The 25656-nt window shown below is 45.3% G+C and overlaps 1 protein-coding gene across 1 annotated transcript; it reads right to left on the bottom strand.

Moving 5' to 3' along the window:
• Positions 1-1427: 1427 nt before the first annotated feature.
• tekt4 (tektin 4) lies at positions 1428-24667 on the bottom strand. Its single transcript, XM_038820634.1, has 6 exons — positions 24001-24667; positions 18490-18560; positions 16057-16200; positions 5075-5297; positions 2118-2272; positions 1428-1980 (listed from the first exon to the last, which is right to left on the bottom strand). The coding sequence occupies exons 1-6, from the start codon at positions 24532-24534 to the stop codon at positions 1764-1766; spliced, it is 1344 nt and encodes a 447-aa protein (XP_038676562.1). The 5' UTR covers positions 24535-24667; the 3' UTR covers positions 1428-1763.
• Positions 24668-25656: the final 989 nt, after the last annotated feature.

Below are 25656 nucleotides of genomic sequence, written 5' to 3'. Positions count from 1 at the left end.
TGGTTCGGAGCAACATATTAGCATGCATAAAGGATGGGTTAGCTAACAGGAAGTAGAGAGTAGGGATAAATAGATTTCTTAGGGTTGGAAGCTGTAACTAATGGAGTGCTACAGGGATCAGTGCTGGGTCCTCAACTATTTACAATCTGTATCAATGACTTGGATGACGGGAGGGAATGTATGGGAGCTAAATTTGATGATGGCACCAAGGTAGGTAGGAAAATAAGTTCTCAAGAGGAGGTAGTCTGTAAAGAGACAGATACGTTAAATGAGTGGGAAAAGATTTTCCAGATGGAGTATAATATAGGAAAATGTGAGCTTGTCCACTTTGGTAGAAAGTTTAGAATGCAACATATTATTGAAATCAAGGGAGATTGTAGCACTCTGTACTACAGAGGGATCTAGATGTCCTGATACATGAATCCAGAAAGGTTAGGCTGCACGTATGGCTAGTGATTAAGAAGGAAAATGGAATATTGCCGTTTATTGCAAGGGAAATGGAATATAAAAAGTAGGGAAGGTTTACTGCAGCTTTACAGGACATTTGGAGTACTGTGTACAGTTCGGTTTCCTGATTTGAAAAAAAAGACATAATTGCATTAGCAGCGGTTCAGAGAAAGTTCACTCAACTCATTTCTGTGATAGACGGCTCGCTGTATTAATAAAAATGTAACAGGTTGGGCCTGTACCCATTGGAGTTTAGAAGAATGAGAGGCGATCTTATTGAAACACACAAGATCCTGAGGAGATTTGGTAGGGTCGATACCGGGATGATGTTTTCTCTTGTGGGGGAGACTAGAACGAGGCGACACAGTTCAAGAATAAAAGGTCCCTCTTTTAAGACAGAGGTGAGAATTTCTTTCCCTAAGGGACATCAGTGTGTGGAATTCTCTTCCTCAGAGATCAGTGGAAAGCAGTCTTTGGATTCATTCAGTGCAGAGCTAGATAGGTTTTTGATAGACATCAAAGTCGAGGGTTTTGGGGGAGGAAAGAAAGGAAAGTGGAATTGAGACCACAATCTGATCAGCCATGATCTTATTGAATGGTGGAGAAGGCTTGAAGGGCAGAGTGGCCTACTCCTGCTCCTGGGTCCTATGTTCCCATGTTCTATGTAACCCCTTTGTCTGTGATGTCTGGAGATGGCATTCTAATGTTGATCACAACCCTGAAATGTAACAGTCAGGCCTGTGATGAAGAAATATATCAGCAATGTAACAGATGCATGTAGCTAACAGAATGCATGACTTAAAAAAGTGGGCTGAATTATGCCTGTCTGATATCACCTTTCACCCTGCTTTATGTAAAGACTACAGATGAACTTGACTCCCTGGGGACACTGACTGGTTCCTATTATACTGTGGTGTCTTGCTTAAGTACTTAAAATGACACATGTAAATCTAAGCATTAAAAATTATATCACACATGAATCTTTTCCGTTCCCATAGTTTATTGAAGAAAGATTCTGGAAATGCAAAAATTAGAACACAAGACTACAATAATAACAGAGAAAATGTTTCCAGTTAAAGGTCATGCCTCCGGACAGTCAGGATGTTGTACAGGTCCATCTAGGTCATGATAATTTGGTGGTAATTTGACTTAATTTGTTCAAATGGAATGAGATTTTCAGTTCTGGCTTTTACATAAATGCACAATATCTATTAAGTCACCTTGGTGCAGCATGTCGATCTAAATCTCTGCATAAATCCAAACATCATTGCTCATTAAATAACATATCTGCATATTAGGTGTGTTTTTTATTTTGTTTATTGATAACCTGAAAGTCTAATAATAGTGGGGTATCGTTCACGGTGCTTCAGACACTTTTCACTATCAATAAATATACTATTTACTTTTATTGCTATTTCCTTCTCGAGAATCATCCGAGTGTTTTCCATGTTCTCCAGTGATTCCTGGGCTTCTCTGAGTTTCGCCTGCAGGAGCGCGATGGACTCCTGGAGCTCACCGACCTCACAAATCAAGCTGTCAATGTTGGGAGACAAAAGGTGGACACAGTCAGTGAGAAACGGGGGGTCACGTGATAGAATAGCAAGAGTGATCATTTGAATAAATACTGTCAGTGCACAGGTCTCCATCTCAAAAACATTCTGTCAGCTTACTTGAATTGAGCAGGATCTCTGGTGAGCTCCACATTGGGCCTGTAGGTCCTCTCATACAGTCTAGTTTGGGCTACCTTCAATGGAGCCTCCTTGTCCTTTATGGCCTGTTTTAGATGGGCAATGTTTTTCTCCTGGTCTGCAATCTGCTCAAGTATCTATTCAAAGGAAAAAAAAATTAGAATGTCACTTGCAGCCTTAACAAAGCCTTCATTGACTTGCATAACTTCAATCCACACAATTATTTACAGAATTTCATATTTTCTTTGGAGCAAGGTACATTCTACTAAATTGTCATATCCCACTGATGCACACACTGGGGCTAACTTAGTGAGGTGTCACCAGCAAGCACAGAAAGCAGAGGATTTAATGGTCATTAAAATGTGAGCTACTGCTCATGGCATTAATATAAACCAAATTGCTGCCAATAATATGTAATAATAATCTTTATTACTGTCACAAGTAGGCTTACATTAACACTGCAATGAAGTTACTGTGAAACTCCCCTAGTTGCCACACTCCAGCGCCTGTTCGGGTACACAGAGGGAGAACTCAGAATGTCCAATTCACCTAACAGCATGTCTTTCGAGACTTGTTGGAGGAAACCAGAGCAGCCGGACGAAACCCACGCAGACACGGGGAGAACGTGCAGACTCCGCACAGACAGTGACCCAAGCCGGGAATTGAACCTTGGCGCTGTGAAGCAACAGTGCTAACCACTGTGCTACCACACCGTTTATGTACAGATAAAGGCAACTTAGCAAGTAGTAAATGTAACTCCATTATCTAAGAAAGGAGGGAGAGAGAAATTGGGGAACTACACAATTATTAGTTTTACGTCCGTAATAGGGAAAATGTTAGAATCTATTGCAAAGGATATGATAACTAGACACTTAGATAATAATGATATGATTGGGCAGAGTCAACTTGGATTTATGAAAGGGTTTGACAAACCTGTTGGAGTTTTTTGAGAATGTTATTTGGAGCATAGATAAAGGAGAACCAGTGGATGTGGCGTATTTGGATTTTCAGAAGACTTTAGATAAGGTCCCACACAAGAGGTTAGCAAACAAAATTAGAGCACCTGGGACTGGGGGTAATATACTGACATGGATTGAGAATCGGTTAACAGACAGACAACAAATAGGCCATTCTCAGGACAGAAGGCTGTTACTAATTGGGTAGTGCAAGGAGTAGTGCTGGGGCCACAGATGTTCACAATCTAAATGATTTGGATGTGGGGATCCTTGTTCATGAGTCACTGAAAGCTATTATGCGGGTGCAGCAAACAATTAGGAAGACAAGTGGTATGTTGGCCTTCAGTATAAGGAAAGTTAAGTACAGCAGTAAAGATACCTTGCTGCAGTTGGTAAGATCACACCTGTGGTATTGTGTACAGTTAAGGAAGAATATACGTGCCATCGAGGAATTGCAATAGAGATCCACCAGATTAATTGCTGGGATAGCAGGATTCTTATCTGGGGAGAAATTAAGGAAACTGTTTGTATTCTCTCAAGTTCCAAAGAATGAGAGATCATCTCATTGAAACTTCTCAAATTCTTAAAGGGCTTGACAGGGTAGTTGTAGATAAGACGTTTCCCTTAGTTGATGAGTCTAGAACCAGACAACCACAGTCAGAATAAGGACAGGCTATTTAGGACTGAAATGAAGAAAAATTTCTTCACTCAGAGGGTGGCGAGTCTTGGGACTTATATACCTCAGAGGGCTGTGGAAGCTCAATCACTGAGCATGTTCAAGTCAGATATTGGTATAGAGCAAGGTGATCAGCCATGATCTAATGAGATGGCGAAGCAGGCTCGATGGGCCAAATAACCTACTCCTGCTCCAATGTTCCTCTGTTCCTACACATCAAAATTATTCTTCTACAGACAATACACACAGTCAGTTGTATCGCCATTCAAACAACAACAACTCGCATTTATTTGGCATCTTTAATGTAACTAAGTATTCCACAGTACTTCACAGGAACTTCATCACACAAAATCTGATGCTGAGCTTCAGTAGAATATATCAGGGCAGGTGATCAAAACACTGGTTTTAAGGAGCATTTTAAAGCAGGAGAGAGACATAAAGAGGCGGAGAGATTTAGGGAGGGAATTCCAGATACTATGGCCTTGGCAACTGAAGGCACGGATGCCAAAATTAAAATAGGGGGCACTCAAGAGGCCAGAATTGAAGGAGTTCAGAGTTCTGACAGGGTGGGGCTTTACAGTGCAAAACTATCTCACTTCCTAACAGTTCTGAAGAGCCTTTTCTTGTCCTTTCAAGTAAGTTAAATTCCAGCACAGCCACATGAATTGCTGTCCTATATTTACACATTTTTTAAAAAAAAAGTATTTTTATTAACGATTTTCCAATTTTCCAATACATTTTACAACAAAACCCATATTCCACAGCAGATGACACACAAAAACCAATGTAACAAAAACCCCGGCCAGTTATACCCACCTCATCCACCAAGATAAGAAAATGACAACCGAAAGAAAAAGAATCGAAAATAAACTAAACCCCAAACCCACCCCCAGCAACTGACGGTGACTAATTCCTCAAAGTCGGTAACAAATGGCTGCCACCTCTGGTTGGACCCTCCAACTGACCCCCTGGCGGTGTACCTGACTTTCTCCAGGTACAAGAATTCCATTAGGTCACCCAACCATACCGAGGCGCTGGGCAGAGATGAAGAGCTCAACCCCAGCTGAACTAACCTCCGGGCAATCAGCGAGGCGAAGGTAAGGACATCTGCCTTCACGCCCGATTCATTCAAAATTTAAGTCAAATTATTTATTGATTCAGATTAAAAAGGTTAAAAAAATACCCTGTATGAATATCCACCTGCAGTGGCACAAACGTTTCTAATCAAATTCTCTCCAGTTTTATGGTTATATATTTGATGTGATTTGGGAATAAAGTGAAACAGAATCAGTTGACTTGAAACTCACCCTTCTCAGATGATATTCCAGTTTAGCTTTTGCATCATTGAGTTCTTCCAGACGTTGGTTAAAAGCAGTATTGACTCGATCGTACTGGCATCGTAGGTCTTGTGAGGTCTCAAGCAGCACATTGTCAACCAGAGCACGGAGGTTAATAGAAGCCATTCGCTCCTGCTCAGCTTTGTAAATGTTACAATGGGTGAACGCAGCCCAAGTCTCCGGGGTCGAAGAACTGCGAGGTTAAAACAAAATGCAAAAGCGTCATGCCTCAGTGGTTATTTCCGTGCAGGACTACTTTTTGCTCTTCAAATAGCTGGCACAGACTTGATGGGTTGAATGGCCCCTTCCGTGCTGTACTGTTCTACGATTGTGGAATGATATATATTAAGAGCACACGCTACAGGGTTAATGGAGTGGAACAACATTTTGGAGGGACATTTACTCGGACTAAAGATTAGCTTTGGCTCACCCAAGTGTAAAAAACACAAAAGTAGAAAATACAAAACACAGAAGTCATCATCAAACCGCAGAGTATAGTCAAAACAACTTGAGCACTGAAGGTAATGCAGAGAAATGCCCAGAGAATGTCCCATGTGTAAAATGTCTTGATAATGTTTCTGCCACAAGGGCACATTGCATATGCCCATTTCCAAAAGTGCATTTGTAGTTCCGCATCTCTGTCCAAACATCTGCATCTCAGTGGGTTTTGGTTATTCATTCTTACTGGTAAAAGTTTGAATTCGGGATTACTTGTTCTTCCAACCCTCTTAAACCCTCTTAGAATTAGAGGAATGGGCTAGTTAACCATCGACAGCCACAAATATTGGAAACACTCTTATTTGCATAGTGAGTAGGTACAGCACAGATGGATCAACAGGTTTGTTGAATGGCGCACTCTCAGTTCCACTTCCCCTCAACCCCACTCAAAGTACTGATCCTCTGCAAAGTTGCAGTGACTCTTTATAGGGGATTCAACAGAATATTAATCCACAGTATCAGAATTTCTAACATGGTCAAATAACATGTCATAGTTACATGCTGACTATAATAGAAAAAAAAAGACCTGCATTTATATAATGCCTTTCACCATTGTCGGACATCTCGAAGTGCTTTACTGACAATCAAGCATTTTTAAAGCGTGGCCTCTGTTGTGATGCAGGACATGTGGCAGCCAATTTGTGCAAAGCAAGCTCCCACAAATGGCAATGTGATAGCAACCAGATAATCTGATGTTGATTGAGGGATAAAATATTAGCCAAGACTCCAGGGATAACCCTCCTGCTTGTCTTGCACTGGAGTGTGACTTGAATCTGGAACCTGGTGACACAATTTAAACAGTGTCACCGAGTGAGCCAAAGACAACATTAGAACAAATGTCATAGAACATAGAACAGTACAGCACAGAACACAGAAGGGGCTGGTTTAGCTCACTGGGCTAAATCGCTGGCTTTTAAAGCAGACCAAGCAGGCCAGCAGCACGGTTCGATTCCCGTACCAGCCTCCCCGGACAGGCGCCGGAATGTGGCGACTAGGGGCTTTTCACAGTAACTTCATTGAAGCCTACTCGTGACAATAAAGCGATTTTCATTTTCATTTCATTTCATTTCATTTCATTTCAACAGGCCCTTGGCCCTCGATGTTGCGCTGAGCATGGTCCGAAACCAAGATCAAGCTATCCCACTCCCTGTCATTCTGCTGTGCTCCATGTGTCTATCCAATAACCGCTTGAAAGTTCCTAAAGTGTCCGACTCCGCTATCACAGCAGGCAGTCCATTCCACACCCTAACCACTCTCTGAGTAAAGAACCTACCTCGGACATCCCTCCTATATCTCCCACCCTGCATCTTGTAGTTATGCCCCCTTGTAACAGCTACATCCACCCGAGGAAATAGTCTCTGAACATCCACTCTATCTATCCCCCTCATCATCTTATAAACCTCTATTAAGTCGCCTCTCATCCTCCTCTGCTCCAAAGAAAAAAGCTCGAGCTCCCTCAGCCTTTCCTCATAAAACCTATCCTGCAAACCAGGCAGCATCCTGGTAAATCTCCTTTGCACCCTTTCCAATGCTTCCACATTTTTCCTATAATGAGGTGACCAGAACTGCACACAATACTCCAAATGTGGTCTCACTAGGGTCATGTATAGTTGCAGCATAACCCCGCAGCTCTTAAACTCAAGCTCTGTTAATAAACGCGAACACACTATATGTCTTCTTCACGGCTCTATCCACTTGAGTGGCAACCTTCAGAGATCTGTGGACATGAACCCCAAGAACCCCAAGATCTCTCGGTTAGTTGCTAGTTAGAATTCCTACAGTGCAAAAGGAGGCCATTCAGCCCATTGAGCTGATACCGACCCTCTGAAAGAGCCCTTTCTCAGCCCACTCCCTCACCCTAATCCCTTAACCTCACCTAACCTGCACATCGTTGGACACTAGGGGACAATTCATCATGGCCAATCCACTTAACCTGCACTTTGGACTGTGGGAGGAAACCAGGGCACCTGCAGGAAATCCACACAGTCACCGAAGGCCAGAATTGAACCCGGATTCCTGGTGCTGTGGGGCAGCAGTGCTAACCACCGTGCCACCTTGTGCAACAGTGAAAACAAAACAAAAAATCAGAATACGTGAATAAAATAATTTTGAATGCCAGTGCTGACATTGATTTTCTTTAAAGTCTTTGAAATTGTAGGTAAATATTGTAGTTTTCCCCTCCCTCACCGTTTCATAAATTCTTTAGACTGGGATAGAGCAGGTCAGATACACATGGCTGTATCCACCGAGTCACACCAACATAATTCACTTCATTCACTCCCGGGGAATGCACCGGGCCAGGATTAGGGTCAAGTTTACCGTGACATACCCATCAAGATCAGTAAGAGCACTGGTCCAGAGAATGTGGAAGTAAACAAGGGCCATAAAAGAAGCTTTCACATAACTGGCACCTGTAATATACCCACACCTGACAACAGTAAGTATGATGAGAAGTCCTCAGACCTGCTGAGCATTTGAGGGAACTGGGACTGTATTCTCTCGGGTTTTGAAGAATGGGAGGTGATCTCATTGAAATTTACAAACTTCGTACAGGGCGTCTCAGGGTGGATCTAGTTAGGATGCTTACTAGGAATGGTGTACCGAGAACCAGAGGGAACAATCTCAAAATAAGGAGCAGGCCATTTAGCACGGAGATCAGAAGGAATATTTATGCTCAGAGGGTGATGGAAACACAATTATTGAGCATATTTAACACAGAACTCGCTAGATTCTGGATACTAATGACATTAAGGGATAGGGGGATAGTGCCAAGTGGCACTGAGGAAGATGATCAGCCCTGTTGGTATTAAAGGAGGGTAGCGTTTCTCCCAGTTTTAGTGGGTTACTTTCAGGAGGAGTGACATCTTTTGTGCGTCTGCTCAGCATATCCCCGTCACCGGAAATCATCAGCCCTGATCTAATTTAATGCTGGAGCAGGCTTGGTGGGCCGTGTGAATTAACATTCATATCTGTAAGTCAGAAAATCACAGGCTCAAGTCCCATTCCAACAACAACTTGTATTTATATAGTATCTTTCAGGTAGTAAAATGGCCCAAGGGGGTGCTGTGGAGCAACATTGGACACCGAGCTGCGGAAATGGCCACCGATGACTGGGTGACTGGTTGCTCAAGAGGCCAGAACCTGATCAGGGCAGTGATCTCAGAGGGTGGTGGCGGGTCTGGAGGAGATAACAATGATATGGCGGGGGTGAGACAATGAAGGGATTTGAAACAAGGATGAGAATTTTAAAATTAACTCATCGCTTGACCAGGAGCCAGCTTTGACAAAGGGTCACCTGGACTCGAAACGTTTCCTCTTTTCTCTCCTGACAGATGCTGCCAGACCTGCTGAGATTGTCCAGTATTTTCTCTTTGGTTTCAGAAGCCAATGTAGGTCAGTGTGCAGAGGGGTGATGGATAACTGACACCAAACTTTGTCTGACAGGTCAGTGCAGAACTGACGGAGTGCTGCACTGTCAGAGATTCCGTCTCTCCAATGAGATGTTAAACTGCTGTGTTCGAGCCTGAACATGCAATAAATTTCCATGATCTGTGATGATACTTTTTTGTTCAACACAGGTCACAAGAAGTCTTAAGGCACCCTCTAGTGGCCCAGTTCCTTTATGCACCATGTTAATATGCTACATGATCATGACATGTCTCATAATAAATAATAATAGCTTATTGTCACAAGTAGGTTTGAATGAAGTTACTGTGAAAAGCCCCTAGTCGCCACATTCCAGCACCTGTTCGGGGAGGCTGGTACGGGAATTGAACCCTTGTTCTGCATTACAAGCCAGCTGTTTAGCCCACTGTGCTAACCAGTCTATATGTAATATATTGTGATAAGCAGTGAGTTTTTCTGTGTAGCTTGGCTCATAGATTATAATCACAGATAGATTACAACAGTGACTACATTGTAAAAGGACTTCCCTGTCTGTAAATCACTTTGAATGGTTGGGAAAAATAATGTAAGCAGGTTCTTCCTTCTGTCCGACTGTGCTTATCATAACCGGCATCCGCATGGGACTTACAGAATGGGGACAATTGTATTCCCAGAGTCCTTTACGGAATACAAGCTTCCCCGCTAAGGGGGCAGGGGAAGCTTGATTACTCTTGTATCTAAAGCTGGCAGGTCAGGGACCGGCCGATACTCATCTGCTTGGGTATCATCAGGAGCTGTGTACCTTGAGCCTTGCAAATAAATCTTTGTTTCTTTTGTTCAACTCGGTGTGGGCTCCCTGTGTCTTCATAAAACTGGCGACGAGGAGTAAACCTGGTCTGCTGTCAATGCTGTGACCCTGCCAATTCCACCACCTCCCTGCGTCCGTGTTTTCTGGTAGAAGCCTTGATTTTTCGCCATGCCCTTCTTCGGGCGGCTGGACACCTTTGATGCTGGAGTCGAGGATTGAGCTTAATATGTGTAGCGGATGCGCTATTTCTTTCGCGCAATTAATATTGCGGAAGATGAGCCCCTAAACGGTGATCCTGCTGACCACTTGGAGCAGTCATACATTTGGGTCATTCGGAACTTCACATACTCGGTGCCACTGGCCACCCTCACCTTTGACCAGCTCATAGAACTTGTCGGTCAGCACTTCAACCCGACACCATCCGTTATAGTTCAACACAATTGTTTTAATACGGAAGCGAGAGCCCCGGGTGAGTGGGTCACCAAAATTAAGTGCTGGATTTGGAAAATCGCCAAGTTCTCCGAATATGGGCTGTGCTGTCACCCAATCGCCTAGTCTGTGGAATCAATAATGCGGAGACGCAGAAGAAGCCCTTGGCCGAGCCTTTCCTGAACCTCCAACAGCTACTGTAGTTATCCTTATCCTGTGAGATCACAGAATGCAGGATTCGGGAGATACAGGGCATGGAGGTCAATACTTTGGGATGCAGTCCCTCCCGTGGAGTGTCCAGTTCCCTTAGTGGATGTCAAGCTTGACCAGTTGGAGATTTTGGATATTATTCGGCCCAATCTGTGAGCGGCACCAGTGGTCCCAATCCTAACACCGGATGGGACGGTCCACCTCCATGGGGATTACAAATTGGTGGTCAACACTGCTTCACAGCTTGCCCATAACCCCATGCCTCGCATCAAGGACCTGTAGGACCTGTATACTAAACTGGCTGGTGGGTCCTCATTTACAAAACTGGGCATGTAAAATGTGTATCTGCAACTTGAACCAGACAGGTCCTCTTGTCAATACGTTATGATTACGTACTGGGGCCTTTACAAATATACCCGGCTGCCTTTCAGGATGTCATCAGCAAGTTGAAATATTTCAACGTATCATAATTACCTACGGGATTCCCCACACGTCGCGGTATATTTGAACAATGTGTTGGCCACGGGGGATACCGACCAGAAGCACTTGAAGAACCTGGAGGCAGCATTGTGACATTTTTCGGAATTTGGCATCCGTCTGCGACAGGCGAAGTGCGTGTTTCACGCAAGAAAGTTGGTCTATTTGAGTTACCGGTGGACCGCGACGGTTTGCACCCAGTGGCGGGGAAGGCGCACGTTATCCAGTTAGCCCCCATCCTGACGATGCGACGGAACTCCGCTCGTTTCTGGGGTTAGACAATTATTCTGGGAAATTTGTCCGAAGCTCATGGCTGTACTGGCCCCTCTACATCTACTTCTGAAGAAGCACCAGGCTTGGCTTTGAGATGCGGCCCAGGAAGCAGCTTTTCGGCATATCAAGCGATGGCTGCCGTCCTCGGGAGTGCTGACACCACGATTCAGGCAAGCCATTGACCATCACGAGATGCCTTACGGTATTAGGGCCATTCTGGCCCATCAAATGCCAGATGGTCAGGAGCGGCCGATTGCCTTTGCACTTCGGACGCTGACCACAGCTGAGTGCAAGGATGCACAGATCGTGAAGGAGGGCCTGACAGTGTTGTTTAGGGTAAAGAAATTCCACCAGTATGTCAACTGCCGCCATTTTTACATCATCACGGACCATAAGCCTTTAATTGGCCCGTTTCACGAAGACAAAGCGATCCCACCTATTGCATTGGCACGGATCCAATGCTGGGCCCTGTGCTGGCCGCTTAGGGACCAGTGATCAGGGGCCCATATCGCCCACGCTGACGTTCTGAGCTGCTTGCCTCTGCCGGCCGAGGCCATGGCCCCCCTCTGGCGGGCGGAGACACGGCATTTTGAATTTCATGGACTCCGTGCCAGTTACCTCGTCGCGTATCGACGACTGGACTCAGATGGACCCCATACTGGCCAAGCTGCAGCATCTGGTATTGGTTGGTGGCCAGCACTGAAAGCTGCCAGTGGAACTGCGAACCTTCTCATCCAGGATATCTGAACTGAGTGTAGAAGATGGTATTCTACTATGGAGCTCTCAGGCTGTAGTCCCGGCGAAGGGTCAAGACCTCGTATTGAAGGACATGCATAACGAACACCTGGGTAAATGTTGGCGTGGAGCTGTGTCTAGTGGCCAGGAATAGATACGGTGGGCAGCACGGTAGCATAGTGGTTAGCACAGTTGCTTCACAGCTCCAGGGTCCCAGGTTCAATTCCAGCTTGGGTCACTGTCTGTGCGGAGTCTGCACGTTCTCCCTGTGTCTGCGTCGGTTTCCTCCGGGTGCTCCAGTTTCCTCCCACAGTCCAAAGATGTGCAGGTTCGGTGGATTGGCCATGCTAAATTGCCCTCATTGTCCAAAAAGGTTAGGTGGAGTTATGGGGATAAGGATAGGGTGGAGGCGTGGGGCTTTCGTGGTGTGCTGTTTCCAAGGGGCGGTCTGAACTTAATGGGCCGGGTGGCCTCTTTCTGCACTGTAAATTCTATGATTCTGTGACATCTAGAAAGTAGCTCAACTGTATCCCATTTGCCAGGAGCATCAGAACCTCCTTTCCATCGCACCCTTTCATCCAGAGGAGTGACCAGGTCGCCCCAGGCCCGGGTTCATGCCAACTTTGCTGGTCCATTCATGGGCCCGATGTTTCCACTTTTGTTGGACGCCCATTCCAAGTGGTTGGATATCCACAGAATGAAACGATCACCTCTCTTTTTCGACACATGGCATCCTCAGTGCTCTGGAAGGCCATCGGGATTCAACAAGTGCGAATGGCCCCTTTCTACCAATGGTGCTCAAACGGGGGCTCCGGAAACAAACTCCTGATTCCAGGGATATGAGTCTGGTTTGGTTCTTGTTTGTTTCTCGGACTATGTTACACGCTGTGACTGGAATAGCTCCGGTGAGGTGCTCATGGGCCGACTACTCCGCATCCGCCTGAGCTCACTGATCCCTGATATCAGGGCAAATGTACGCCATAGTCAGGAGCTTCAGGAATGCTGCCGTGTTCAGCGTCGCTCTGGAGGATGCGGTGTTTTTGCCGTCAGGATTCACTGGCTCGCTGGCTCTGGGCCGGTCTCCCACCAGGTTCAAGTCGGCAGCCAGCTGCTGACGCGCCAAATGGATCACCTTCGGCCGAGGAGACTGCCCCTTTGTCCGATTCCTGATGTGTGTCCCGTTCCGGATTGTCCGGTCCCGCTGTTATGACTCGTGCATGTCTCTGTGGCCTCTGATGTGGACTGTGCTGTGCAGCTATCTCCTGCAGAGTTCCCGCTGCGGTGTCATTGTAGGAGACGGTGTTCCCTGATGCGATACCCAGCGTCAGACCTGGTGGCCGGGGCACAGGATGTTCCGCCTGAACCGAAGAGAGTCCGTCGGCCTTCCTTACATGTTGCTTCTTCTTCTCCTCCTCTTTGTCCACAGCCGTCAGAGTGTCCTTCAGACTTGGGGGAGGGTGGGGTGATGTCATAACCTGCATCCGCATGGGACCTATGGGGTGGGGACGATTGTATTCCCAGAGTCCTTCGCGGAATGCGAGCTTCCCCACTACGAGGGTGGGGGAAACTTAATTACTATTGTATATAAAGCTGGCTGGCCCGGGAACGGCCGAGCGATCACCTGGTTGGATATCACCAGGAGCTGTGTATCTCAAACCTTGCAAATAAATCTTTGTTTCTTTTGTTCAACTCTGTGTGGACTCCCCGTGTCTTCATAATTGTGCTCTTCCTTGGTTATAATAATAATAATAATAATCACTTATTGTCACAAGTAGGCTTCAATGAAGTTACTGTGAAAATCCCCTAGTCGCCACATTCCGGTGCCTGTTCGGGGAGGCTGGTACGGGAATTGAACCTGCGCTGCTGCCTTGTTCTGCATTACAAGCCAGCTATTTAGCCCACTGTGCTAAACCAGTCTATGTTGTTGACCAACAGCTGCCAGTGAACCAGGAACAGGGAACCTGATTGAAAACAATTTCTCTTTGTTTGGGCCTGGTTTCTTGGGTACTTGGATTTAGATTTATTGTCACGTGTACCAAGGTACAATGAAAAGTATTGTACTGCGTACAGTCCAGGCAGATCGTTCCATACATGAAAAACATAAGACATATGATAAATACACAAAGTAAATGCATACACTTAGACATTGAGTGAAGCATATGGAGTGTAGTACTACAACAGTAGAGAAGATGCGTGGAGAGATCAGTTCAGTCCATAGAAGGGCCATTCAGGAGTCTGGTAACAGGGGATAGAGGCTGTTTTTCAATCATTTGGTGCGTATTCTCAGACTTTTGTATCTCCTGCCATATCTTCCTGTCGCGGACAATGGAAAAGTCCATTGACCTCAGGCGGGATTCTCCAGTCGCCGGGCGGGCGCGGCCGGAGCATCCTGTCCTTCAATACAATACTTTTTTTTTTTTTTTTTTAAATTTAGATTACCCAATTATTTTTTCTATTATGGGGCAATTTAGCGTGGCCAATCCACCTACTCTGCACATTTTTGGGTTGTGGGGGCGAAACCCACGCAGACACGGGGAGAATGTGCAAACTCCACACGGACAGTGACCCAGAGCCGGGATCGAACCTGGGACCTCAGCGCCGTGAGGCGGTTGTGCTAACCACTAGGCCACCGTGCTGCCCCTTTCAATACAATACTTACTAATTTGGCTTAAAAGGGTTTAAAAAAAAGCTTGTGTGAATATGCCACAGCAACATGAACCTCTGACAATGCAGCACTCCTTCAGTACTGACCTGTTATACAAATTTAGACTCAATCATCCATCATGCTTCTGCTCAATGGCTATTGGTTCGTAGTGAAGCAATGCCTCAATTTTAAAATGATTATCCTGGTTTCAAATTCCTCCATTGTCTCAGACGCCCCTCACTATCACTGTAACCCCTACACCACCTTCCAATCACAATGTTGATCCAATCCTGCCCACTTGAGCAACCCCAATAGTAGACACCCAGTCTTGAGACGTTTTATTATAATAAAGGCACCATATTTATTGTTGTTAATGTTGTTGGAATGGGAACTGATCAGAAATTAGGGCTATGGACTCTTTGGCGGGTTTTAAAAATTGGTTGTAGTTGGTGTAAAACCCAAGGATATGCTGTCCATGCTGCCTCGAGAAGGTTGTTGAATCGCCAGAATTGCCTTGGACTCTCCAGGAATTCCAGGATAAACTCCTGGCAAAATCCCAAGTGAAAAATCATCGGACCATTAAATGATTTTCTTCAAACTCTTTGAGAAATATATTTTTAACCGGGTAAAAATACAGGAGGTGGCCGGAGTCTTTTGCTTTCTGATTGGCTGAGCAAAGGTGGTGCAGTGGGGAGATGAGCCTGCTGGGTGACCCTGGTGGCAAGGCGGTTGGGGGCAAGAGATCCTGCGATGAAACTCCAGGAATATGTGCAAGCAGTGCTGGCAAACCCCACATCTGGTGCAAAGGTGACTGTGCAGAAGTCTAATTGGTAGATGGCTGGATCTATTTTCATGTGGGGGGGGTGTTGATGATTTTTTTGGGGTTGTTGTGGGCTACTTTTGCCAGTGTGCCCTGCTCTTGGCACACAGCCAAAAGGTAGGGAGGATTGTGATCCACGTGAGTCTGCTATAACTCTAGGGCTCCCCCTGTGCCAGTAAGGCAAAGGTGCAATACAAACAGAAAACACTGGGATCATTCGGCAGGCCCAGGTGGCGTCAGAGAGCCGTTTCTCTCTATAGATGCTGCCTGATCTGCTGAATATTTCCAGTACTTTTTGTTTTTATTTCAGATTTCGATGTTTTTTCCTTTTGTATCAAGGCAAAGCTGTGTCCAAACAGAGTGACAAATGAAATCTTAGTTACCCACGGCAAGGTGCATTCCAGGTCTCTCATTTCCAGACTACATTTGCTAACGTTGTTTACTCTTGCGAATAAATTTCATTAATCCCCCTCAAAATGAATTTTTCCATATCTTCACGCTCCAAGGTGGCATGTGACTCTCTGACCCATGTGACTTGCTCAGATAGGAAGTCATTAATTTTAATTATCCCATGTCTTTTTATTTGTGTGGAATATGACTTGAGGGTTACGACAGGATCTGAAGGCCCTATCGGCATTATTTGAATTCTAAATATGAATTAGAATCTCCCTTACTTGTCCTCAAACTTGGCAGAGTTTGGATGGAACTGAATGTTTGTGCTCTGGTTGTTGAGGCCTCCAGCTTTGACGTCAATTTTATAGGCCTCATACTTGTCGGACCAATCCATTTCCAGGACCTCCTTGGCATCTCTGTTCCTCCTGTGACAAATGGGGTAGAGCGCATCATTAGTATAATGGAAGAATACACACCATATTATTCAAGTACAAGGTGTTAAAGAAAGTTTAAGGCGCCTTCCAAGATGGCAAACCTGAGAAATTTTACTTTGCTCATGGCTGGACTCCCTTTTCTGAAAATATAAATGTTAACTTTAAGGCTTTAGAAATACACACAGGGCAAAATGGATGCACAAAACCATTAACTTTTAAGTTTTATATAAATGCGTCGCCAAGCAGCTGTTGTGGATTGCAGCAGTTGGTGGCAGCTGATTATTTGGCCATGAGGGGTATCGTGACCACTTTCAACCCTGTTTTCAACTGATATACCTAGAGACATTTTCCAGCTGCGGTCATATAGTAATCCAGGAGACACGGCCTGGAAGGTTAACTTTGTTTATTTACTACTTAAAGACAAAGCCTCTATGGTGGCAACAAAGTCCCACCCCGGGCCCACGGAACTGCTGGTCCAGGTTTGGGCCGGCATTTAAAAGGGCTGCCGATAACGAGTCCCAGCTGGGGAGGTTTCCGTCCATTGCCAAGGAAACTCGTACTTCACCTGCCCCACGGGGAGATATATTATTGATCCTCCATGGTCCTCATGGGGGTTATCACCGGTCATAAGGCAGCAATTTGCATCTTCCCTTCCTCTCCCCGCCTCGGGGAACAGGAGCCAATTCTGGTCGTCTACCTAGTGGCCCCAGCTGAGGTCATTTGAACAAAATGAAAAATGAGAGTTCGAGTCTAGGGCTTTGCTGATCCACATTCTCACTCATTTGGCTCAACCAAGCTATTGGGAGAGTGAGTTTCGGTGCAGCATTATAAAGCAGAGTTTTATAACATTGCTTCTGATCTTTGTCCCTGTTTTGCTTATTTTTTGCAGGTTTTTTCTCTATTTTCTCCTTCTTTTCTTTTGGATGACAGCTGTTCATGATTCTGCCATTCACTTAGTTTTGTTTCCCCCTTTACTCCATTCCCCACTCTCTTTGGTCTTGACCCCTTTGTCATTTTGTCTCTCCTGCCTGCTACCTTTTACACACCTTCTCTTTTGTTCTTCTTCCCATCTCCCTCGCTCCTTCCTTCACCTGCTTAAAACCTATTTGTGTCTCGTACTTTCCGTTTTCTGATGAAAGGTCATTGACCTGAAACCTTTGGCGAATTCTTACAAAATACGTTTGAATACAAAGGGATTCTAGCAATAGAGGGATTTGGCCAGAAAGTGAAGTTCAGATATGATCTTATTGAACAGTGGATCAGGCCTGAGGGGGAATATGGTCATTTGGTTTCGGTTTCTTAAGTTCTTATGTGCTCTGTAGCTGGAACTTTAGTGGAATATTCCCCCAGTTAGTGCCCTAGCTAGAAGTTTGGAGTTTCAGAAACACTGGATGGGGTTTACCGGCCGTTTGCGCTGGCGGAAACCTCAGATCCCGCCCACGGCGCATCTCTGCCACATGGTTCCCGGCGGTGAGGGGTGCGTCAACAGGAAACCCCATTGACAACAGCGGAACTAGAAGATCCCGCTGCATTAGGAAGCACTTCTACGCGCAAAGGGTGATGGAAGTTTGGAATTCTCTTCCACAAATGGCAATTGATGCTAGATCATGTTACTTTTAAATCTGAGGTAGATAGATTTTTGTTAAGCAAAGTTGTTAAAGGATTTGGGCCAAAGGCAGGTATATGGGACGGGTTTCTCCGTCCCGCCGCACCGATTTTCAGGTGCGACGCGGCCCCGCCGGCTGCGGGATTCCTCGGCTTGCCAGCCGGCCAATGGGGTTTTCCATTGTGGGCAGCCCCACGCCGTCGGGAAATCCCAGGATGGCTGCCGGCACAACGGAGAATCCTGCCGGTGGAGAATGGAGTTAGGCCACTGATCAGCCATGATCTCACTGAATGACAGAGCAGGTTCGAGGGGCTGAATGGCCTACTCATGTTCCTATGTTCCTAATTATATAACCTTTGAATGAATTCCCCCATTTAATTAATCACTGATTATAAAAAACAGTAAAAATTACAAAACTACTCAAAAAACAAAGAGTCACAATCATTTAGATTTTTAAAACAAAGGATCTGAGTGTTAGGTCTTTCCCTGAAAACATAATATATAAAATTACTGAGCAATGATTTTGAGTGTCAATTGAAGACTTCTCTGTGGGTTGCTGTCCCGTCAGTAGGTAAGTAAATAACTTGAAATTGAAGCCATAATGCCGAATGCACTGGAAGGGCAATGAATAAGTAATGAATCTAATGTCATCCTGTCCCTGACAATTAACTTACCTAATCTGCTTAATGACCTCATCCAAAGTTCTCTTCAAAACTCCTTGTACATTTTGAATCAGATCAACTTCCTGCATTAAAAAGAAATAACTTTATAGGATGTTGGTTCTGAAACAGACCATTACTGGTGGAGCTTTCACTGGTTGTACTCCAGTGTACTGAGTGTCAGTTCTGGATGTGTGTGAACCATATGCAACATTCACAAGAATTAAATGACACGAGCAATGCAGTAATTTGTATCAGCCTGGCTCAGTCAAAGCACTCTCACTGCTGAATCAGAAGATCATGGGTTCAGGTCCCACTCTGGGTTTTATGCATAACAATCTATGCTGATGCTCCAGTGCTGTGCTGTCAGAGGTGTCTTTTGGATGAGATATTAATCTGAGGCCTGGTCTGTCTTCTCGGGCGGCTGTAAATGATCCCACGGCACTATTTTGAACTCTTGTTATTATCCCTCAATCAACTTCACAATGAATTATCTGACACATCGCTAGCTGTGGGAGCTTGCTGTACACAAATTGGCAGCAGCGTTTCCTATATTACAATAGTGGCTACAGTCCAAAAGTGCTTCATTGGCTGGAATGTGCTTTGGGATAGCTGATGGTCATAAAAGGCACTATACAAATGCAAGTCTTTATTTCTTTCCCATTTCCTTTTCTCCTCTCCTAACATTTTGACTGATTCCAGCAACCAATATTTACCTGAACCTTCATCCCTGGTATCTGTCAAAACCTTGCCAGTTAGCTGCCCCAGCTTTATTTCCGACTTAAAACCACAAAAGCACAAGATGAGGAGCAGAAGCGGGTCGTTCACCTAGTCTGCTCCACCATTCAATGAGATCATGACTGACCTAGTGTGACAATCCTCAACTCCACGCTTTTGTCTTATCCCCATAACCTTAAATTCTCTCATTGATTACAGCTCTCCTCGTTTTTCAAATGTTAGCCATTGATGATACAAATGCTTACAAATTCTGGCTATTTGTTCCATTCATCTAGTGACACAGACATTGCTCGAAATTGAATCTTAATAATCCTGCAGTCGTGATACGATATTTACATGGCAACAGTTGCTCATATAAAGAATATGAAACTAACAGAGGTGAACGGGGCTTAGTATCAACTTACAAATTGCACTGACGCTGCCTGCTCTGGCCTCAGTAAAATGGGAAACTTCTATTTGGGATTCACAGTCACTGTAAAATATTGCACTGTGGACAGAAAATTTGTCAAAGGATTAATGAACGCAACTGAAGATGAATAGAATTATTGATAGCTGGGAATGAATAATAAGCTATGATTTTCTCCAGGGGTCCAGAGTCAATTGACGTAGTCTGAGTACTTAATGAGTGTCATATAAATACAGTATTAGATGCCACACAGGTGTTCCTTTTATTGTCATGTATAATATATACTGCAGTCTCAGTGTAATGAGAATGGTGCTAATGACTATTCAAAACAACATTGGAATTTCGCAAACTGAGCAACAAAAATGACCTTTGCCAAATATTAAATAATTCAACAGTAGCAAAGATGTATTTTTTTTGTTTGTAAATGTTGTTACCACACCCTGGGCTGGTGCACGGTCGATTCCAGCCCCACAGACCCCAGAGTCCCAGCACAAGTGAATTAACCAATAATTTGTATAAAGTTCGCAGAATCTTTGTCCCTTGACTACACAATAAGTTATAGACACCACAGGTTTGTAATTTGAACACAAGAACTGCATATTTTTAACAGAAATAAAGTTGAAATATTCGTTAATTATAACGGAATAGTGGCTAGCTAATCTACAACCCCCTTTCACCATCCCACCCTCTACCCAATTATACACAAGACAGACAAACACAGAGGGAGGGGGAGGGGTAAAATAATTGGGATTAAGGTGAAAATAGAGAGTCCTTGCTTCCGATGTTGACGTCTTTGCAGCAGGCTGGCCTCCCAGAGTATTTAGGGATTGAAGTCATTGGTGTGGTGTTAATGATGTTCTTCTGGCAGTAGCATCCATTCGGTACACTCAGGCATTAGGATTTCCTCTGGAGAGTAACTTTAACCTTTATTAACCTGGGCCTTCATTCAAAGGAACAGCCTCAGCTATGTTTAATTCTTAAGGCTCTTTGTCTCATCTCAGTGCAGCTCCAGTCAGAGTTTTCCAGTGTTGCCAGAATGCCCTCCAGGCTCACTGAGGAAAGAACAAATCCCTGATCCGGGTGTTTCAGAGAAGTTTCAATATTTGAGGGAGAGGAGCTCAAAGAGCTTCTTCCAGCTCTGAGTTCAAATTGAAACTAAACTGGAAACACAGTCTCACAGAGGAAGGAACATTCCAGAGAAAATGCCAACCAATCAGCAGGAGCCACTGACAAGACCCGGCAATCCGAGTCAATCCATTGGCCAACAGCCAAGCCCATCAAGGTGTGTTGGCACTGATCTCCCCGGAATTTGCTGGTTTGAAAAAAACATTTAAAAAAAAATTAGGACAGCCAGGTTAACGAGGTAGATGTTGAGGAATGTCCTCCAGGAAGACTGCAGTGGTTCATGAAGGCAGCTCACCATCACTGTCTCAAGGACAATGAGGGATGGGCAACAAAGGCTGGCCCAGTTGGTGACACCTACATCTCATGAAAGAATAAAGGAAAAGAGTGGGATGTGGAGATGGGGAAAGGTTCAGCGAGGGAATCCCTGAACTTAGAACCCTGGCAGCCGAAGGCATGGCCACCAAAATGGGAGGGCAATGAAAAGAGATGTGTAAGAGGCCAGAATTGATTGTAGGAGTGCAGAGAGCTGGAGGGGTGGGGGGGAAGGGAAAGGCGACGGAGGAATTTGAAAACAAGGATGAGAATTTTTAAATGAGGCTTTTCCAGACAAGGACTAAGATGGCTGCACAGCCCATAAACGCTCAGTTACATTTTTACATTGGTACATAAGTCACAGAAAAGCATAAATAGTCTTCCTGTTTCTTTATTCATATCAATAAAAATACTTATCTCAACAGCATTCAGATTTAAGGATGACAATTGATGGATGACCTCAGTCACGCATATGGATCTTGAGTTGGAAGTCAATTGGATTGAATTATTTGTTCCTTTCCGCTGAATTTTTCCCAAATGACTGTACCAGGTTGTTATTGCTCAGGGCAGTAAGGTTACTGATAGATAACATGTTTGACCTGATATCCATCATACACCATGACAGGTTTAGATAACTTTTATAGCAGTGGGCACTCTGAAAGGCTCACCACAGCAATTATACACCAACTTTACGTTATATTATATTAAAATTAACCTGTATGTCAAACATTCCTGACTCAATATGATTTTGTTTCTTGTTGATTTATGAGGTGATGAAAAGATGGGGGGGGGGGGGTTGGAAATTACATTGAACACAACAAGTAAAACTAAAAGTCTAGGGCACTGCTAACATGTCTGATTGAATTCTGTGTCAGACTGAGGAAACAGTGAAACAAGACCGCGCCTGGGTCCCAGAGAAAATCAAGGGATCTAAACTCTAATAGGACACTCAGCGAGCCAGCAGGGGTATGATGGCATGCTTCTTTTGTGCCCTTTCTCCCACCAATAGACAGTCAATAATATTGCAGTTGGGTTGGCATATTTCATCCCTCCAGCATTAGCAGCCATGCCTTCAGCAGCTGAGGCTCTAAGCTGTGGAATTTCTCCTGTTCCCGTAATCCTCTCTGCCTCTCTGTCTTCCTTTAAGAAGGTCCCTAAAACCAATCTCTTTGACCAAGCTTTTGGTCACCTGCCCTAATATCTCTTTCTGTGGCACGGTGTTTGATTTTGTCTGATGAAGCTGCTGTGAAGCACCTTGGGATAACTTATGACATTGAGGGTGCTATATAAATGCTCTTGTTGTTGTTGATGCTAGGATGTGTTCCTGGTCTGAAACCAGTTGCTGTCAAATACACAGCACCGCTGGCGTCACCTAAATTCTGCTGTGGGTTGATTACTGTATATCCATCCCAAGAGGCAGAGTTCTGCGCAGTCACGTGTGTACGGAGAGCTTCGCTGCCTAATTAATAGGCAGGGAGGGTCTTCCATTTGCTCAAATAATTTAAAAAGAAAATCGGAAGATGTTTATTTAGCAAGCTAGCAAGCTAGCACTGGTTTGCAGTGTAACTCCATTTAGCCACTTGGTTTCATATCCTTTCATTTTTAAAAATAAATTTAGAGTAGCCAATTATTTTGTTTCCAATTGAGGGGCAATTTAGCGTGGCCAATCCACCTAACCTGCACATCTTTGGGTTGTGGGGGTGAAACCCACACTGACATGGGGAGAATGTGCAAACTCCACATGGACAGCAACCCTGGGCCGGGATTCAAACCCGGGTCCTCAGCGCCGCAGTCCCAGTGGTATCCACTGCGCCACATGCTGCCCTTTCATATCCTTTCATTTTAAAACATTAGCAATCCCAGTTTTGACATTTTCAACTGACCCCTCCCCCAGCCTCAACAACTTTTATTGAGGTGGGGGGTTGGACCGGGGGGGATGGTCACGGCTTCCAAATCAACTCTTAAAGGCCAATTTTAAGGTTATCCCCTTGTTCTGAACCCCCCGCAACTCCGCCAACTCCATTCAATCCTTGAGCCATCTTAAAACATCTCAATTGGATCACTCCTTAATCTTCCATATTCAAGGATTTATGCAAGACTAGTCTAGGCCTCATAATTTAACTATTTAAGTCCTGGAGTAAAGTTTTGTTGCACCTCTTCCATGGTCAATATCTATCCAGAGGTGCTGAATACAATACTTCAGATTGGTAATGGGCCACCTAGGCTAATGAGGGCTCTTTCATCTCAGTGGGCCATAACATTGAAATCGGGCTTGTTCACTAACTATGACCCTTGAATAAGATTGAATACATTTAATACACGCCAAATGTTTATTAACATGTTACAGAAAATGCTTAACCACTCATATATTAATGGAACTGTCATCAACTTCAAGTGGTAAAAACAAAATCAATATTTACATTTGATGGGACACAGAAGGAGTGCATGGCTCTCAAAGCAATGTTTTGAGCAATCAGCACTCACCTCAGTTCACTCGCCCGCGCTTTAACTTGTGTATCACTTCAGTCATACCGGTAGGAAAAAAAACTATGCGGATGGAAACCTGCGGAATGTGGCAACTCTGCGTGTGGGCAATGGTCAAGAAAATGTCTTGTGAGTCGCACTTAGAACCCAGACGGATTGCAAGTGGCCCCTGGGCTGCTAGTTGCCCACCACTGCTTCAGATGCTGCCTAACCAGAGCTTTGCACAACTGTAGCGTAAATCCCACCCCCTTAGTATTCCAGTACCCCCTACCCAACCTCGAGCTTAAATCCATTATTCTTTTTCCCAGTAGTTATCCCTGTAGATGGGACCACCGAATCTCTTGTCCCTGCCTCGCACAGGTTCTAACCATGTGAAGATGGTCCTGTGTTCGTGTGAAGTCCCTTTGCAGCAATGCAGCTCAATGCAACCCGTTCAAGTGGGGAGTGCCTCTGCCACTCACCTTGAGCAACTCGTCCTCCACCCTGTCTCTGACCAGGTCGGGGCCTTGGCGCCTTTCCCTGTTCTGCAGGTTGTCGGTGGAGATGAACATGGCGATCTCGGTCGCGTCCAGGGCAATCTGCAGGCGCCTCTTCTGCTGGAGCAGGAGCTCGGTCTCGGCCAACAGGTCCTCGATCTCCCTCTTTAGCTCCGACTTCCAGAAGAAGATGTCCTGCAGCCTCTCGCCCAGCTTCTTGGTGGAGGTGGCCTGGGTGTCCTGGCTCAGCCGCTCCCTCTCTGCTACCAAGGTCTTGGACTGGTTCTGCACGTTCTCCGCCGTATCCCGGTCGGCGAAGGCCTGGTAATACTTGGCATAATTGTTCTGCGCCCACTCCTCGGGGATGTACTTGGCTGTCCTGAAGCCCGCGGTGGGTAGGCCGGCTGAAGAGTGAAGCCCCTCATTGCGGATCATGCAGTAAGGTTTACAAGGAAGTTCCTCCTCAGGAATGCAGCGCGCAACTTGCGGATGAGTGATAAGAACTTCTGTAGCAGACATGGTTTTAATGTTTCAATCTTCCACTCAGATTTGTAATATATTATTTAAATGTATATAGTAACACACATATATAAATATATATAATCTATATGTGCACTGAGCAGGGTGTGAACCCGCCCTCCTCCAGCACACTTTCTGCCCTTCACCTCCTCTCCTTTCGTTCCTCCCAGTTTGTTGTGAGCGTCGCGCGTTGCTCGGTTACCCGGGGCCGTCACTATGGTAAGAAGGTGTTGTTACAAAGCGTGTGTTCCTTGATGGGCCATTGAGCAATGGGTTTGCTGCCGGCTGTCCCCCACCCTCAGCCACTCTGCTTAGACACTTCATGGTCATGAGGATGCTGTGCAGTTAATCGTCCGCCGTTTTCTGTCAAGATAATGGGCCGAATGGCTTCCTTCTGCACCCTGACTCCATTACAGGGATGTGGAGTTGCCGGCGTTGGACTGGGGTGAGCACAGGAAGAGGTCTGACAACCCCAGGTTAAAGTCCAACAGGTTTGTTTCGAATCACTAGCTTTCAGAGCGCTGCTCCTTCCTCAGGTGAATCTGAGGAAGAAGCAGTGCTCCGAAAGCTAGTGATTCGAAACAAACCTGTTGGACTTTAACCTGGTGTTATAAGACTTCTGAATGTCCATAAGAGGAGAAAGGAATAGGAGCTGGAGTAGGCCATTTGGCCCTCCGAGCCTGATCTTCTGCCCATCTCCATGCTATCCCCTTATCCCTAAATTTCCCTTAGAACACAGAAATCTCCTGTCTGAAAGGCACTCAATGGCTGAGCATTCATGACCATAAAATCCCTACAGTGCCGAAGGAGGCCATTCATCCCATCAGGTCTGCACCGACCTCCTGAAAGAGCACCCTGCCTCGGCCCACTCCACCACCCCATCCCCGTAACCCCACCTAACCTGCACATCTTTAAGCACTGTGGGGCAATTTAGTGTGGCCAATCCACCAAACCAGCACATCTTTGGGCTTTGGGAGGAAACTGGAGCACCCGGAGGAAACCCACGCAGGCGCAGGGAGAACATGCAAACTTCAAACTCCCAAAGCTGGAATTGAACCCGGCTCCATGGCGCTATGAGGCAGCAGTGCTAACCAATGTGTCACCGTGCCACCCCCCCCCCCC

Source organism: Scyliorhinus canicula, chromosome 15 (assembly GCF_902713615.1).
Source record: "Scyliorhinus canicula chromosome 15, sScyCan1.1, whole genome shotgun sequence".
Classification (NCBI taxonomy): domain Eukaryota; kingdom Metazoa; phylum Chordata; class Chondrichthyes; order Carcharhiniformes; family Scyliorhinidae; genus Scyliorhinus; species Scyliorhinus canicula.
Note: the sequence above shows the minus strand (reverse complement) of the source record. Positions and strands in the feature narration are given on the sequence as shown.